This window comes from Centroberyx gerrardi, chromosome 21 (assembly GCF_048128805.1).
Source record: "Centroberyx gerrardi isolate f3 chromosome 21, fCenGer3.hap1.cur.20231027, whole genome shotgun sequence".
NCBI classification, from domain to species: Eukaryota; Metazoa; Chordata; class Actinopteri; order Beryciformes; family Berycidae; genus Centroberyx; species Centroberyx gerrardi.
The window spans coordinates 12197005-12212949 of record NC_136017.1 but is presented as its reverse complement, the minus strand read 5'-3'; the positions used below and the strand labels follow the sequence as shown (position 1 = coordinate 12212949).

Below are 15945 nucleotides of genomic sequence, written 5' to 3'. Positions count from 1 at the left end.
CATTTCACAGACGGCTGGCGCAGAGGCTGATGTGACAAGGCACTCTATCCATCTGGAGCGCGCTCTATTTTCACCGACGCTCATTTCGCTTGGGCACCGGAGCACAACACCCAAATGGTGTGTCGGTGTCTGTAGTGGACCGCCGAGGGTCTGAGTCACCGGCTTAGCAGCGCCCACACCGTCATGATACAGCACAGAATAACAGGCTGACAGGGTTGCCAACGGATTGTGCGGCCCCGTTCTTTATGCGTGTGTTCTCGCGAGTGTGTGTTTTTGTGCATGCGTCCCTCTCTCTCTCTCTCTGTGTGTGTGTGTGTGTGTGTGTGTGGGCGGGCGAGCGAGTATGTGTGAAAATGTCTTCTCCACACTCTAAGGTACTCGTCCTGTGTGCGCAGTCATGTCTGCAATGCAGCACTCCGGCGCTTTCTCAGTCGTCGGCATTGTTTATGTTGTGTGTCTTGACACCTCCCAAGGCTGTTTGTTAGATGAGAGGATTACCGGCGCCACGGGGAACAGAAGGATGATTTTCTGATTATATAGTCGACTCTCTGGAGGAGACACCCCAGCCATAACGGGATCAGTTTTACATCTGCTCCTTGTCAAATGTTTCTCCGAAATAGGCGCGAACTGGGAGTAAGCATATGGATGCGAGTCAGCGTTCAGGCTTTGATCGCCCAGGAGATTCACATTGCTGTTTTGAGAACATAATGGCCCCTATGAAGCCGAATTCAGATGATGAGATGATCTGATGAGATGATAAGAGACTTTGTCACATTTGGACATAAATGAGTATTTCTTACAAATTTGACACGAGCGCTGTATCCGACGTGAAAAGGAAAACACACCTACAATTTGGCGGCGCCACCCTAACCATACACATGTGAGAAGTAGTCAGCTAATGGAGTCACACAGGCTGATTTACATGCTGCTTTGAAGAGAAATGCTTTGCTGTGAGTGGAGCCAGGCATTACTCTGTACTGGTGCACCCTTCCTTTCTCATGTAGGCTGGAAGTTTCCTCCTAATGCATTAAATGGAAGAAAATGATGGCAACATTATTTGTTTGGAGGATTAAACATTAGGCAAGGCTATTTCTGCATTCAATCTTTGTAGGCTATCATTTGTCACACAAATTTTTCATATAAATGGAAAGAGTCCATTTTGCTACTCTGTCGCCAGTGGATACAGCACAATAGTGATTGAACCTATACATCGTTCATAAAAGCTTTTACATTTTCTGTTCTAAACATCTGGTAAGTCTTACACAGGAAAAATCCATTGAAATCACATTGAATTAAGAGACCTAAAAAAATAAACATTTAAAATCCACTTTTAAATGAGTTCAGTGAAGGAGCAGCTTCATCTGTCTGCCAGTTAGTTTCTTCCTTGTTCCTCTTTGCTCATTCTCTTCCCTGCAAGGGTCCACCTGAGCGAAGCCAGCCTTGTCCCCTTTCCCATCAGCCCCCTCTCTGCGCTCCCCGTCCCCGCCAGCATTTAACCCGTGATGGGAGACAGCAGGTGCCGCGCTCTCCGGAGGCCGCGTCCAATCAGAGCAGCCGAATCTGATAGAGAAGAGGAAGCCAGCAAGATTGCCGCCGATGTTTATTTTGCGATAGGAAAAAAAAAATGTTGTTGTTTTTTTTCTTTTTTTTTTCTTTCGCGAGTATTTGCATATAAATGACGGCCCGCTAGCTGTCAAGGAAGAGAGGGAGATGGAGAGAGAGACAAACGACAAATGAAGATGGAGTGTCGTGAGAGTAAAGTGCAGGCGAGACGGCGAGAGATAGAGTTGGTTTATCTCTTTGTGAGGAATGGGGAGGAGGAGGCGATGTAAATGTCACTGCAATTGTGAAACAAGCTGGGCAGCTGGTGTCGCCCTGCAACAATATCCATCTTCACATGTCAGTTGATCTTGTAAGTCTTAAAATCCTTCTTTTAATTCCTCAAAACCAGTGAGAAAACAATCCCATGTATATTTGAAGGCCATCGTCCGTACCTAGTTAGTTATAGATTCTGCTTTATGTCGCCACATGGCCCATAATTATCATGTTAGCATTTTGCAGTTCCTCATGTTGCAGTGTCATTACACTAGCAGTATGATATGACCATGTGGCTTCTCCAGAATCATGCATTGTCTGATTGGTGTGAAGTCTGCTTGGCGGGGTGGCCAAACCATCATGTCTGTTCACGCATAAGGTCTGAGTATTTCTTATTGTTCCCGAGGTCCCAGTGTGTGTGTGTGTGAGTACGGACATACACTCGCACATGCAGACGGCCTTGGCTGATTGCTTTATTGGCTGATAAGTCTTTCTTTCTCATTTTCTTTTTTCCACCTGCTGGAGGTACTTCAATCACGCAGGTAATCTCCCCCTGCACGCCAGCGGCCGAGAGGTTACCTTTCCCACACATCAGAGCTATTTTCCTCTTAATTGAGACCCACTCTGCTGCGACAGCGTTTTCACAAGGTGGAAAATGGCAGGTCAAGATTTCGAGACCTCTCCCGCCCGCCTCCCTCCCTCGGCAAAGTGGCTGTGAAGTTGATAAGTTCCTTTAGGCACCCTGGACCTCGGCCAGCTATGACACAACGCCTCTCGAGGGCGACTAAAGGTTGATGTCAGGTCGCGTTTGTGCGCGCGTATGAATCCGCGTATGCATATGCTCGCGTGTTTACCCGTTCAGCCTTAGCCTTAATGTATGTACGCCTTTCTGATTGAATTACACCGGTGCTTTTATGGAGAAAAATGGTCGTGCACCATCTCCTTGAGTGTTTATGAGAGAACAGACACTTTGCGGGAGTGTCGGCGATGACCTGACTCAATCTGCATACGATTACCCCTCAGTAGACCTGTAACCCAATTTATGAGCTGATTGCCTCCTTTCCAAAGGGACCACATGCTCGTCTTAGGTGACTGTAAACTGCAGCTGGAACCAAATGACATAACATTTGTTTGGCTTTATTGTGGGTCTTTAAACCGTAGATGCGTCTTGGTTATGTTTCCACGCATCTTTATAGCATCCTTGGTTGCATCCGTTCGACAGTCAATTGCATATCTTGACAAGATTGAATTTATTTGACAGCATCCTGTTTAAGAATATGGAGAGCTTTAGTCAAAACAGTATCCATTAAACAGCATACATTACAATATATATAATATTCAGAAAAACATCCACACAGTAATGCCCCGAGGCTTATTTCCAGTGTGTTCCTTTTTAAGAGTGCGGGTCAAATAAGAACAAGCGACTGTGTTTTAGTGGAGAGGAATGGTTTGAATAATACCTTTTGAAAGCCTGATAAAGTACTGCAAGTTCTAAAACTCATTTATAAAAATGTTCTTTGACTTTATCGTTGATCCTACAGTATATTAATTTCAAAGAATACGCCGGTGTATATTTGCATTCACACCTTGGGTAATGAAATATGAAAAAAATATTTTGATATATCAAAAAATGCATCTACAACCCGTTTTTATAAATCACATCTTTGGCTTGGATTTGGTTGTAAGCACAAAATATATATACATAGGTAGGAACCTTTTATAAATGAGGCTCCACTTCTCTCTTTTGCAGAGTTGGACAAATGAGACAAACATGACAAACACCAAAACAAGGCAGGCTTGACAAATGGCCCTGTCTTTGTTTAATGGCGTGGTTAAATCGGGCTATGGTTTGAAGACCCCATTTAGATGTGGTGTCAGTGAATGTGGCTCTATTAAATCTCAGTTTCCACGCGGAGTGACACGCAAACATTTGTTCTGTGATCATTTGGCAAAACACACCAGTCGACAGTTACCAGCGACTATGTTTTTTTCCAGCTGACAAACAGAATTGTCGGGACCCGGGCCACACTCAGAGACTGACGAATTACCCCCTTTATTTATGGGTCATGGTTAGCGGTGTCGCGAACGCTGCTTACGCCTGATGGTCTCAGTCGCTGAAGAGCTGTCGGAATTGTTATTATCACTCAGCAGATTGGCCAATTCCCTCACCAATTGTGTTCCAACGGCATGGAAATCTGGTGAGCAGGGAAATGTTAATCGAGTTCAATTAGGCTTTGTACCATGTTTGTTTCCTGCCAACAGATTATGGAGAATCCCCCCCCTCCCCACCCCTCCCCTCCCCGTTCACTTACTGAAATGAATGATAACCCTCTGTCAAAAGTCTAAACTGGGCGATTTGAGAATAGGTGCAAGATAACGGATATTGGCACTGGCGTGCTCCTCGTGGCAATGTTGGAGATAAATAGCATGAGCCCTTTGAAATGATTAGGTTGGAGTTCGCACTTGAAAAGGGGGATTGATTTCAAATTTTTGAAGCTTTTATTGCTCTAACTTCTCAGTTAAGCTAGGGATATTTTCAAAAAGCCTGTGCACTGATGTGAGATCAATTGAATGCCTCTGGGCGATTTAAAATGCTTCTTTTATCTGACAGTAATTTGACTGCCGAAAAGACCCACTCATACGTGTTAGCATGTACATATTCAGTTGTAACCTACCATTTCACTTTTTATCTCATTTGTCTTTTTATCACAGTAAATGCGGGATATACTAATCTGTGTGTAATTTAATTATTTTGTAAAGAACAATGTGTGTAATATCCACATTGAAGTATGTATTTTATGTTTTACTGAACTGACTGTGCAAACAGACAATTGGTTGTTCTGTATCTTTCTTGATCCACCCATATATTTGTTTTAATGTTTTGTTGAGCAAATACACGGCACTCAAATAACACTGAAATAAATCGAAGCAGTTTACTTGCCTTTTACCCATTCTGTGAGACATTATTTTTCTTCAGTGTGGGGGAAAATGTTCAGCTGTAAAAATGAAATGAATGAACTGGGCGTTTATTTGTGGTGCTGATGGGGAAGGCAATGACAGAGCCAGGCTGTCAGAGGTTTGGCAGTGAAGCATTTTCTGTGTTTTTCTGTTACCAAATACAGCCCAGCCAAATTGGAGCACTTCAGGGGAAATTTGTCTTTTTCTGTTCTGCCTGGGCAGGCACTGAGGGCACAAAGACAGGTGCTGCGGTCAGGTGCTGTGGTATAGGGCAACACTAGATTCCTCTTACTCTAATCCTAATAGGTTCGATAATATCGCTATCAGTATTGTGAGAGCAATTGGACTTAAATTCCCTGCAGGAACCTACACTATTTTTCCTTGTGAAAGTCTCTCTCTCAATTGGCCTTGACATAGAGAGGCTGACTGTTTGAAAGGTTGCTAGTTTGATTCCCAGCACTGACAGTAGGGCGTATTCCACCTGTGAGCCGGCAAATGGAGTGTAGCTGGTGTTACGCTTGCACTGCCCATCATCACTGCACACCAAAATGCCATTGAGCAAGCCATTGAACCCAAAACTGATTTAGGGGCACTGCAGTCCAACCTCTCAGATGAAGAGCATTTGTTTCAAGGACATATATATGTGTGTGTGTGTGTGTGTGTCGAGGAGAGGTATCAGAAAGATAACTTGTGGTTACTTTATACACTGGCTGGCAAATTAATATTTTTCCATGTTCTAACTGTAGCCCACTTATGTGACCTTTTGAACCTTTTTTTATTACACTTCTGAGTTTCAATTAGGATGCATGATTATGAGTGAAACCATCGCGACTGTGGTTGTCTTACCTGAAGATTTCCACCAAGCCTTCGAGTAATTATCGTCCACAAACTAATTAGCAAGTTCTTGATAAGCGAGGGTAGACCCTTTGTTGCCATGGCAACAGTTAGACCTAATCTCACTGAAAGGATGCCGTTTGATGGCTTGCCAAACACACATTGCCTTCTTCAGCTTTTACATCTTTCTATTTGCTTAATGTTTCTTGTCCTTCACTCTTTGTACAAGTTAAGGTTGGTTGAGGTACTGCAGCAACTGAAGAGACGACCGAGTCAACTGTGTTACCTAGAGTTGCTGGTTGGTCTGCCCAGTTGCTCACATGCTAAGCTGAGTTGCTGCCAGGTTTAACTGCAGGTGAAATGACCTGTTCGGCATTCTGTCAAAGCTGCCTCACAGTGGAATGACGGGGCTAATGGCACATTCACCACATTCAAGCGAGAATTCCACCCTTCCACTGTTATATATCATCAATCTGTGATGTTCATTGCATTCCAGGAGTTAGTTTGTGATGATGCATTGCAATTGACTTTCTCGGTGTACACACTTTTCCTCAACCTGCCTCGTCCCCTTCTACTTCAGTTAGTGATTTTCTACATTTCCCAAAATGCCTCTTGACAACCCCCAGAAATCGGGCCTGAGCTTGTTGCATTCAGCTGTGGGTTATATGTGTAGGTGGAGAGAGCAGGAGCAACAGCAAGAGCAACAGAGCGAGTTTCTCTGGTTGAGAAAAATTGAGGGTCGCGCCCCTTACTCAGAACGCAACTTGTCTTGTGGCTGCATTGCATTCTGGTCTACTGAGGCTACTTTTGGCGGAGAAATTGGTCTCTCTGCCTCTATGATGGATTTCTCCCTGTATCACTGTTAAATGTCGGTGCAAAACAGTGAGTCTAGAATGAGGGACTGACACCAAAACCTTTCTGCTATTAAAGTCCATTGTAGCTGCGCTGGAAATATCTTGACGTTACATCACATTGTCTATGTTTCAATAGTGTTGAAGTGTTTTAGAGTGGATTTTTCCTTGAACTATTTCATTGTATCTGTCTCTCAAGCATGTACAGCAAAGCACCCGCCAGTGTTGTTACCACCACTCTCAGCAGTGAGACAAACAGTCGCTTACAACACAATAGAATAGAATAAATCAGCATGGATAAATCAGCCCCCCCCCGCCCCAATCAGCCCTCCACATTTACCCCCAACGACTCCTGCACATACCCCACCTCACTGATTGGCGACCGAGTTGTTTCTTTGGTAAATAAAACATTTATGGAGGCTCAATTAGCGAAGCCTGTTGAGTGTGTGGCAGCTGTGCTCGCCAGCTGTTTTTAAGGGAAGAGCGATGCAGCGGGGTGAAGCGAGGGAAAAGAGGATGTCAGGAGAAAAAAAAGAAATGGATAAGGCAAGGATAACCAGGCAGACAGTTGTTTTTGATTCTGTTTGGGCCCATTTCGTCTCAACATGTCAAAATAAAAGATGGGTGGTTTGACAGTGTCTCAAAAGAGCCGTGCAGGTTTTTGATAAAAGTGTATCTGTAACAAACATAGCTAAAGCTTCTGCAAGCTTAGTAGCTTTGATGTCATGTGTAGGATATGCCATAATAATATGTGTATTGTAGTCAGCCATATTATGAATATGGAGAGGATAGGATACCCTCTCAAAGGTAATGCAACAAATAGATCTAAGACCACAAATGTGTTGGATTCAAAAACTTACTTACCTCTCCCTTGAATAATTAACAGTGTGCAAATATCAATCAGCAACTCAGGAATCATTAACTCGTTATTTTCTATCCAAGTTTTCACTGGTCCATGAGAACTTGGTCAGGATTAAGGGTCAGTTTGAAATCCAGTGTCTCCTGTGAATCTTATATACCCAAAAGATGGAAAATAAAGTCTGAGAATCAAACCATCCCTTTGCCTGCTGCGCATGAATAATGCAGTTATTTTTCAATCTTTGTTACTTTTTTTGACTGACAGTTGGCAGGCTTTATTAGATGTCTTAACAGGAAGACCCCTATTGCCCAGCCTTCACATGTACAGCAGAGCAATATCAGAAGAGGTACTTTTCCATTTATATGACTGAAAACAGCAGCGGAGACCTGAGGAAAGCCTGATAGCCTTAGAAAATGAATGCAGGCATCGCTTCTAATTTTCTCATTGCAGTTTAGATGTAGATGAGTGCCATCACTGCCATTCAGATGGATGTTGATGGTGGCTTTGGTAACAGGAGGATATGGCTATTGCCAATAGAATCAATTTATGTATGAGACGGTGACATACGAGTCAAATATAAATATATACTAATGTACCTGGGTGCGTACAGGGGCGGGAAGGGAACATTGATTGAATTCAGAAATTAATGCGTTGAGTGTTCAGCTTAACATTCAAGCAGATCTCGTGTTAATGGAACACTTTCTACAGTGTGATACAGATTTTTTTTTTTTTTTTTTAAATAAAAGCTCATGTCGTTATTTCTTAGTACCCATAAATTGCTAGCAGGCTTCTCATGGAGAACACACTTTTCACACTAAATTGTGAATAATATCCTTAACACTTGCTGTCAATTAACCACAGAACCAAATTACGAAGCATATTTACACATTACAATGACACTTCAAGTGATTTGTGGGAGCTTTACTGGTTACATAACAACTTACTGTGCCCAAATCATAAACTTGTGGAAATTGTAGCCAGGCTTGATGGTACTGGTGCCCTCTGTAGATGTTTCATAAAAGCTTATATTAATGCCCCATGACTCTTTCACATGTGCATTGAATTCGTTTAGGCGTGCCTTAGCAAAGGGAATAATATGTTGGAGGCGTGAATCTGTCTTAATAGCCTTCATTTAGTTTTTGTGCTGCTGAGACAAGAAGGGGAGACATTTTGAAGAACAGTGCTGCATGTAGGAAAGCGGCGTCTTGATTGATTATGGTACAAGGATTGCTGGCAATGCACATGAATAGACAGCGAGATGCCAGCGCTGCAAGTGGCTTTGTCCCCACTGCCACATACCCTTTTCATGATTACAGCAGTTCTCCTCTGTTGTGCTTTGTGATGATGCAAATTGGCTTTGTCTCTCTACAACCCCGAAACACTTCCATAGTAACCCCCCTGCCTAATTTTCCTTTCTCCGTTCTTCTCTTTCAGTGGACGGCTGCACGGATTGGTCAGTGGACTACCTGAAATACAAGGTGCTTTTGGGGGAACCTGTACGGATCAAGTGTGCTTTATTCTATGGATATATCCGAGCCAACTACACCCATGCGCAGAGTGCGGGACTTAGCCTTATGTGGTACAAAAGTACAGGGCATGGGGACTTTGAGGAACCCATCAGCTTTGATGGCACACGGATGAGCAAGGAGGAGGACGCCATATGGTTTCGACCAGCTGAGTTGGAAGATGTGGGGCACTATTCCTGCGTCCTGAGGTAAGCTACGTTAGGTTTATGTACTCCATAAGCCAGTATTACCTGGAGGCATACTGCTCCATTCAATGCTATCGAATGTGAATTAATACCGTTTTTATTTTATTGTCTGCCTTCAACTGCATTCACTCTTTCCTATAAGGGATTCCTCCTCCCCTTTGTGGTTGTTTTCCCAGCAGAGCGTCAGTAAGTGACGGTTAAGATGAGTTTCTGGACCCCTGTGGACATAAATAAAGCTATTTTAAAGTCCTCCCCTGTTGATTTCTAATGAAATCTCTCATCTCCATCCAAAAGAGCATTGGACCTGGGTCCACAGAGCATCGTCTAACAGTATGAGGCCCCTTTGCTTCACTTAACATGCTAAATTATTTCTTTATTCTCCTCTGGGGGACAATAAGCCATTAGGTGCAATTGGTAGATCCATAACTCTTCGGCCTTCACAAGTCCCCTTTCTGAAACGTGAAAGAGCGAGGCGTGAGATGAAGGAGAATGGACAGTAATTCAACATAGGGAGATTGAGGGAAGGAGGAGAAAAAGGCAGCTAAGATAAAAAAAAAAAAAAGAAAAAAGCAGGGGACTCATACTATCTTCCTTTTCCACTTGTCTGATGGTGGAGGTAGACAATTGTTTGATTTATGAGTTCTATAATGTGGTGAAATTTCTGGCTTCCTAGCTCATATTGGCAGAAGTTTTCATTAACATGGAGGTCGTCTGTGGCCAGTCAAAAAGAAGGACAAAGCCAGTGTCTTGGAGCCCATAACAATTTCTATTTTCACAAGACAAGAGGAACTTTGAAACACATCTTTCTGAAAGACAGAGGCATAATCTCTTTAGAATTCATAAAAATCCACAGAAACTCTGAGCCCCCATCAGAGTCTGGTCTGTAGGCAGCAGAAGTGTGATGTATTCAATCAGTCAGAAACGTATTATTATTCCCATTTCAACTTAAACGCAAATGATTGTGGACATTTGTCATACTGGCAAAAGAATGAATGTGCTCTCGAACACTTGCAGTCAGCGCAACTTCTCTTGTGTTTCACAAGCTCAATTCAGCTAAGAGAATTTGGCCGTTGCTATTCAACACCATTAGCATTCTCCCCTTTGCTGCGGCAGGCGCCATGAATGGAAACGGGCAGCACCAATCCAACAATTCTCTATTCAGTGACGTTGGCAGCGTTTGCCGGAGGTAGACAATCAGTCAGCTCCGAGTTATTGTGTAATCACGCAGAAAGTAGAGCCATGAGATTTGATTTGGACGAGTAGTGTCGCTTTGTCGCCAGTCTCCACCATTCAGAACCAAATTAAGGGGCAACACTTATTTGCCCATCATGGAGAGAAATAACAATGGTTCTGAATACAGAGCTCTTTTTCTTCACCCAGGCTGTCTATAGGCAGTTCTTTGTTATAGTGCTGACTATGGTTGCTTCCTCCAGGTTTTGACTTGGTTTTTACATCAGATGTTGGCATTTTTAATGCTCTTAACGCTTAATTCTTGCAGTCCATTACAGTTTTCCACTTAAATGTAATATTTGCAACTTTGACATTTAGCTGCACTGTCGTCATTGATGCCACAATCAACTTCCTTGATTGTCAGTGTTAATTAAAGCATCAACACCATCTCCATTGCAGCTGGGGGCGTTCAGAAAATCAGCTACACATTATCACAGAAAACAGACACATGATACGCTGATTAGCTATGATAAGAGCGCGGTATGATATGCATGTTCCCATGAGCCCATGATATGATTGCATGCGATCCCATGATGCAATTGTTTTTGAAGAGCACCATGTTTACTGTCACTTGGATGGAGTCTGTTTGTTTCTCTCCTCTGCTGTAACATATTAGTCCTCTGCCACAGCCTGGAAATCAGCCGGAAAGAATACAATGTGGCTTAATTTCATTCACTGAAAATATGTCAGTTACAGCTGAGTTCAGCATTACGAACAGTAAAGCCAGTAATTCCCAGATTGACACATCTTACCTGGAAACATAATACCAAAAGTAAAGGTTTTACTTTGGATTGCTCAGTAAATTTCCCTAAAGATAGGAAAGCATTGAAACAGCACCAGAAAGATTTTCTTTTATATCCACAGACTTAATTCAACATGAAAAACTGAAAAAAATAAAACATTCACTTGTCAAAAGATGTTTCTACTGCTTGGCCTTGCAGCTCGTCCAGCTGAGTAAATAAACTGAATAGTGTACAGTATTGCATGTGCTTGATTATATAGTAATAACTTATTAACCTTGTAGGTAAAGGGCGTTTTCTCTTGACTGGCTCATTAGTCAGCTCCATACAGCAGCATACGGTGGCTTTTAACAGGGGGAAGGGCCTGCTTAAAAGGCTAGGATGGATTAGGTTATTGGATATTGTGCATGGGCGTGTGTGTGTATGTGTGTCGCATGTTTAGTTTAATGCAGCAGGCACAGTGTTCTGAAGCAATGCAGCAGAATCGACCACATGGGACCATCAAATTAGAATGATTTATAGTCCTGTATTGGAATATAAGTTACAGTTCTGTTGAGTGGAGCCACAATAATATGGAAGGGGCTCAATCCTCCAAGTCTGGATGATTGACAAATCAGTGGATTCTGGGAAACAGGCTTTCGATTGCATCTCGCTTTCTCATACACCGAGCCCAAATCGTCTAAAAATAGATTCTATACACAGTAGATGGCTCTGACCTTGCCTATGAATTACACTGTATATAACATTATATATTGCCTTTACATGTTATTCACCATCACAGATGAAAGAGTACTCCAAAGTACACTTGCAGTAATAACACTATAAATCTCGCTTTTTAAACAATAAGCTATTAGGCTTAAACTAGTTACCGCGTGACGTTTGCAGTCCCATTTGGTTTTGTGTCAGTCTCAAGATCGTTTCTGCCCAAGTGTTGACAATGCGTCGAAAATGCAGAAACGGAATTATCCGATTTCACAAACACACGGCGGCGTGTAGCGCCGTTATGTAGACGTGACTCATTTCAATTCTCTGTCGCCGCAGCCAAATCCGAGGATTTCTCTCCTCTTTTGTCTCAGCTATGCGGGCCCTATAGATGATCAGTGCTTGCATATGTTAACATATCACATTTGGATTAGGCTGTTGGCAGCGTTTCTTTTTCCTTGAGGATCCTCACCCTTTTGAAGCAAGAAGGAACCTAGGGAATTAGAGCACTCGGCATCGGAACAAATGAATCATAGCAGAACAATAAATCATCTCTCGCTGGATACATTTCATACTTGAGCACATGTTATAACAATTGGATCCCAATTACTATGGCCTTTCATAATACTATTTTCTCAATCCAAGTATTGACAGTGACTAGTTTATCTAGCAGGAATGTTAACACATTTTATAGAATACTGTAGACTGTCTTGCCCTATAGACAACATATAGTAATGATCTTTATATGATGTTTTTTTTATAGTATTTTATGGTATATTTTTTACAGTATTTATCATCATTCACCATTTTCCCTTTTGCGTTTGAGCAGCAAGCACCTTACTGTTCTTATTCCCTGGGATTACAGTTAAAAAGCCAGATGGCTCATAACTGGCATGTTTACAGAAATGTTGACCAGTGGGCATTGTCCCTGTAAAACTAAACATAATGAAGTAAAATAAAAAAATATGGTGTGCGATTAACAGGAACAGCTTGGGCACAATGTGGCACGGCGCAGATGATGACAGAGTAGTGTAAGAGAGAGTACACATCTGCACTGCGAAACAGACTCGTGTCATCTCGTCGTCTTATTTTTCTTAAAACAAGCGGAAAAAGAAATCTGCCAATTAGGTGAGATATAAGTGCAATTATTTCCAATTCAAATCAACTAGTTTCAAGTGCTCTCTTAATCAAGTGTCATTTTCTTGGCACTGTTGAAGTGATGCGCCTCACTCTGCCATGTTTCAAGATGTTGACACTTGTGTGGAAAGTGGAATTATCTCAACCCACTGGCAGAATCTTTCACTTGTTTCAAGAAGAATACAATGTTAAGAGGGAATATGATATTAAATGACTTGCTATGGTGGATATTTTTTGCAGTGCGTAGTGTGGTTGACCCTATTACCTCACTTATTCTCTTTCTTTCTCTCTCTCTCTGTGATTCACTCGCTCACACACACAAAGATGAATACAAATATTCTTTTTGCCCTCGTTTCTCATATTACATTATGCCCTCTGACTTTATTCTGTCCACCCTACCTCTCAGTTACACACACACACACACACACGCACACACACATGCAGCAGTGCACCACACTCATCACATCTTGTGTATTTGCTCGGCTGCACTTAAGGATGTCAGAGGGCATCGCCATACACACACACTCACACACACACACAAACCCAGCATGTCAGCTCTCTGCTCCCCGGAGACTAGCCGCTGCTGACAGGAACTTAATGTGCCTCCAATCTGTATGTGAAAGCAGGCCAGCATCAACGCATGCGCGCACACACACTCACACACACTAAAACATTCTGAGCATGGATGCTGTCTAACTCTCTCTCTCCCTCTCTCTCGCTCACACACACACACACACAGATCCACAGGCATTACACATGACAAGGAGAAGCTCATGCAACATACAGTATAGCAGTCGAGGGGAGCAGATGAGCAGCGCTGTGTGTCAAATTAAGGTCAGCACTCAGCTGTTTCAGATGTTATACCCTAAGGAGCTCCGTTGTATGCACAGCTGAAACATCTGCAGTGGGAGAGTGTGTCACTTACTGTGGAGTGGGAGAAAAATACACACACACACACACACACATACACACACAGGCCATCCGGGTACTTACAGGGATGCTGCTAACTCCCTAGCACTGCTGCAAGTAGCTCTCTAAGCCTATTAGCATTACAAAGTTACTAATTCCTGCTCCTTTACACTGCGCTGACAGCGGAGACAGCCAAGTAAAAGCTGGCTAACGTCATGACACGCGAACAAAAGCGCGGAATAGATGTTTGGATTTGGTTCACCAGTGATTTGAAAATATGTGGTTCGGATGGGGATCTGCGAGAGCTGGATGTTCCCCGTTAGAGTACTTTTTTTTTTTTCTGTTTAGCCCCACCTCCCTCTGTATTTATGCTCACTGTGAACTGCATTTCTTTGATTTGTTAGGACGGTGTTTGGCTTACATAACGGCTGACTAGCTGTATGGAATATGTATCTGTGAGTGTTTCAATGTGTGTGTGTGTGTGTGTGTGTGTGTGTTTGTGGGTTGAGGAGGTGGTGAATAGGCCCTTTACAGAAGCGTTTTAAATACCATAGCAACCATTCCCATTGGAAGAACACTTACAAGCTAGTGGAAGACCAGCACCTGTTATAGAGGCCCAGTGGTCAAACTACATGAACACATGAAAAACACTAAGGGATTTTATGGCACCCAGTTCAATTTGCCTTTCTCACTCTTAAACATAAGACAGTCTTATCTGATTAGTGCTATGAAAAAAGAGCAATTCAAAGTTCCCTAAACATAAATCAAAGATAAGGGATTAACAGTGTAAACAAATATGTGATGCTTAGCAATGAAGGCAGTAAATGGCGCTGTGTATGCTAGCAATCATTCAGACATTGCTTTCTCTAAGGTTGAGTAAAATATCTTGTTGACTCTTACTTGGATAGCAAGCCTTATATTTGGAAAGTCATGAATGAGCTGAGCAGGCCCTGTACTGACTGCTGTCTGCTTTAACATCTTTGCAATTAATTGAGGCTATCAATAGTTGGCCTCTTTTTTCTGATAATTGTTTTGTTTTTTTCTCCTTGACCTGTAACAGTTTCGGAAGTCTATAAAAGAAGTCTTTGGAAATCTTCTCCGCTGCCTTTCCTGCCTTATTGGAAACGCCACTCGCACAACAAAACTTGCCCATGATGTTTGCAGTGTTGACAGCAGCAAGTCAGACTAGGCAACTGTGCTGGAATTACATGGTGGTCTCCTAACATGGCCGCTAGGTGTGTTACAATGCTTCTGCAATGCCTCTAAATGCATACATACATACTGTAGACACACAGATACACTCCCTCTCTCACACAAACTCTGAGGCAGGCACAGACACAGGCATAAACATGCACCTCACACACATACATAAACAGGCATAGACCTACATACTGAAAAACAGACACACACACACACATACGCACCATATTGATCGACCTAAGTGCGAGGATTACAGTGTCAGATTAAGGACAGATGCAGCAGAGCAGGGAGGATCCCAGTTCTTAGCAGGTAGCTGATGTTTCACCTCTGACCTCATTCGCCGGTGTTAGCATGCCTTCACCATCCCAGGCTTATTAATGGGTTTCCTGCATGTCCTGCAATGCTTTTCCTGTCACCAACAAAGGACAAGGGGAGGGGAAAGTAGCAGAGGAAGGTGTGTGTGTCTGTGATTGTATATGTGTGTGTGTGTGTGAGTGTCCATTTGCCTGTTAAAGCCTGACTTGCCACACCAGTATGTGAATTCTCACCAGGCGTTTTTTATACCAACACATCTACAGTCACCATCACACACACAGAACTCATACAAACACCACACACACACACATTAAAACACAGTCGGCTCCCGTCCCGTCCCAGGCCCCAGCCATGTTGACTGTATTAGTATTCGTGGGCAGGAGTGGCTGGTGATCTCTCAGGGAAGTGACAGTCAGAATGGGCCGTCTGGAACACTCTGTCATTCAGCCCCAGTCAGGGCCTGTCCAATTGATCCAGCCCAGCTGTCAAAGCCAATGAGAGACGCTAGACTAAGGAGCAGCAGGGACGGTTTGTGCTGCCAGGGGTTATGGATGATGTATAATATAAGGATGGTGTTTGTGTTATAAGCTACCTGGCAGGAGACAATCAGTAAGTTGCGGCTCTGTGGAATAGCAACACCAAGGAGGGCTGTAGCACGGGGCAATGATGGATGTATATTAATGG

General features: G+C 43.0%; 1 protein-coding gene across 2 annotated transcripts in view; it reads left to right on the top strand.

Annotated features, from left to right (window-relative positions):
• LOC139916839 (interleukin-1 receptor accessory protein-like 1) overlaps positions 1-15945 on the top strand; it is a 217005-nt gene that overhangs the window by 62472 nt on the left and 138588 nt on the right. For both annotated transcript variants that reach the window (XM_071905851.2, XM_071905850.2), the window contains exon 2: positions 8752-9031. In XM_071905851.2, the coding sequence (XP_071761952.1) occupies positions 8752-9031 (280 nt within the window). The remainder of the gene's footprint in view (positions 1-8751; positions 9032-15945) is intronic.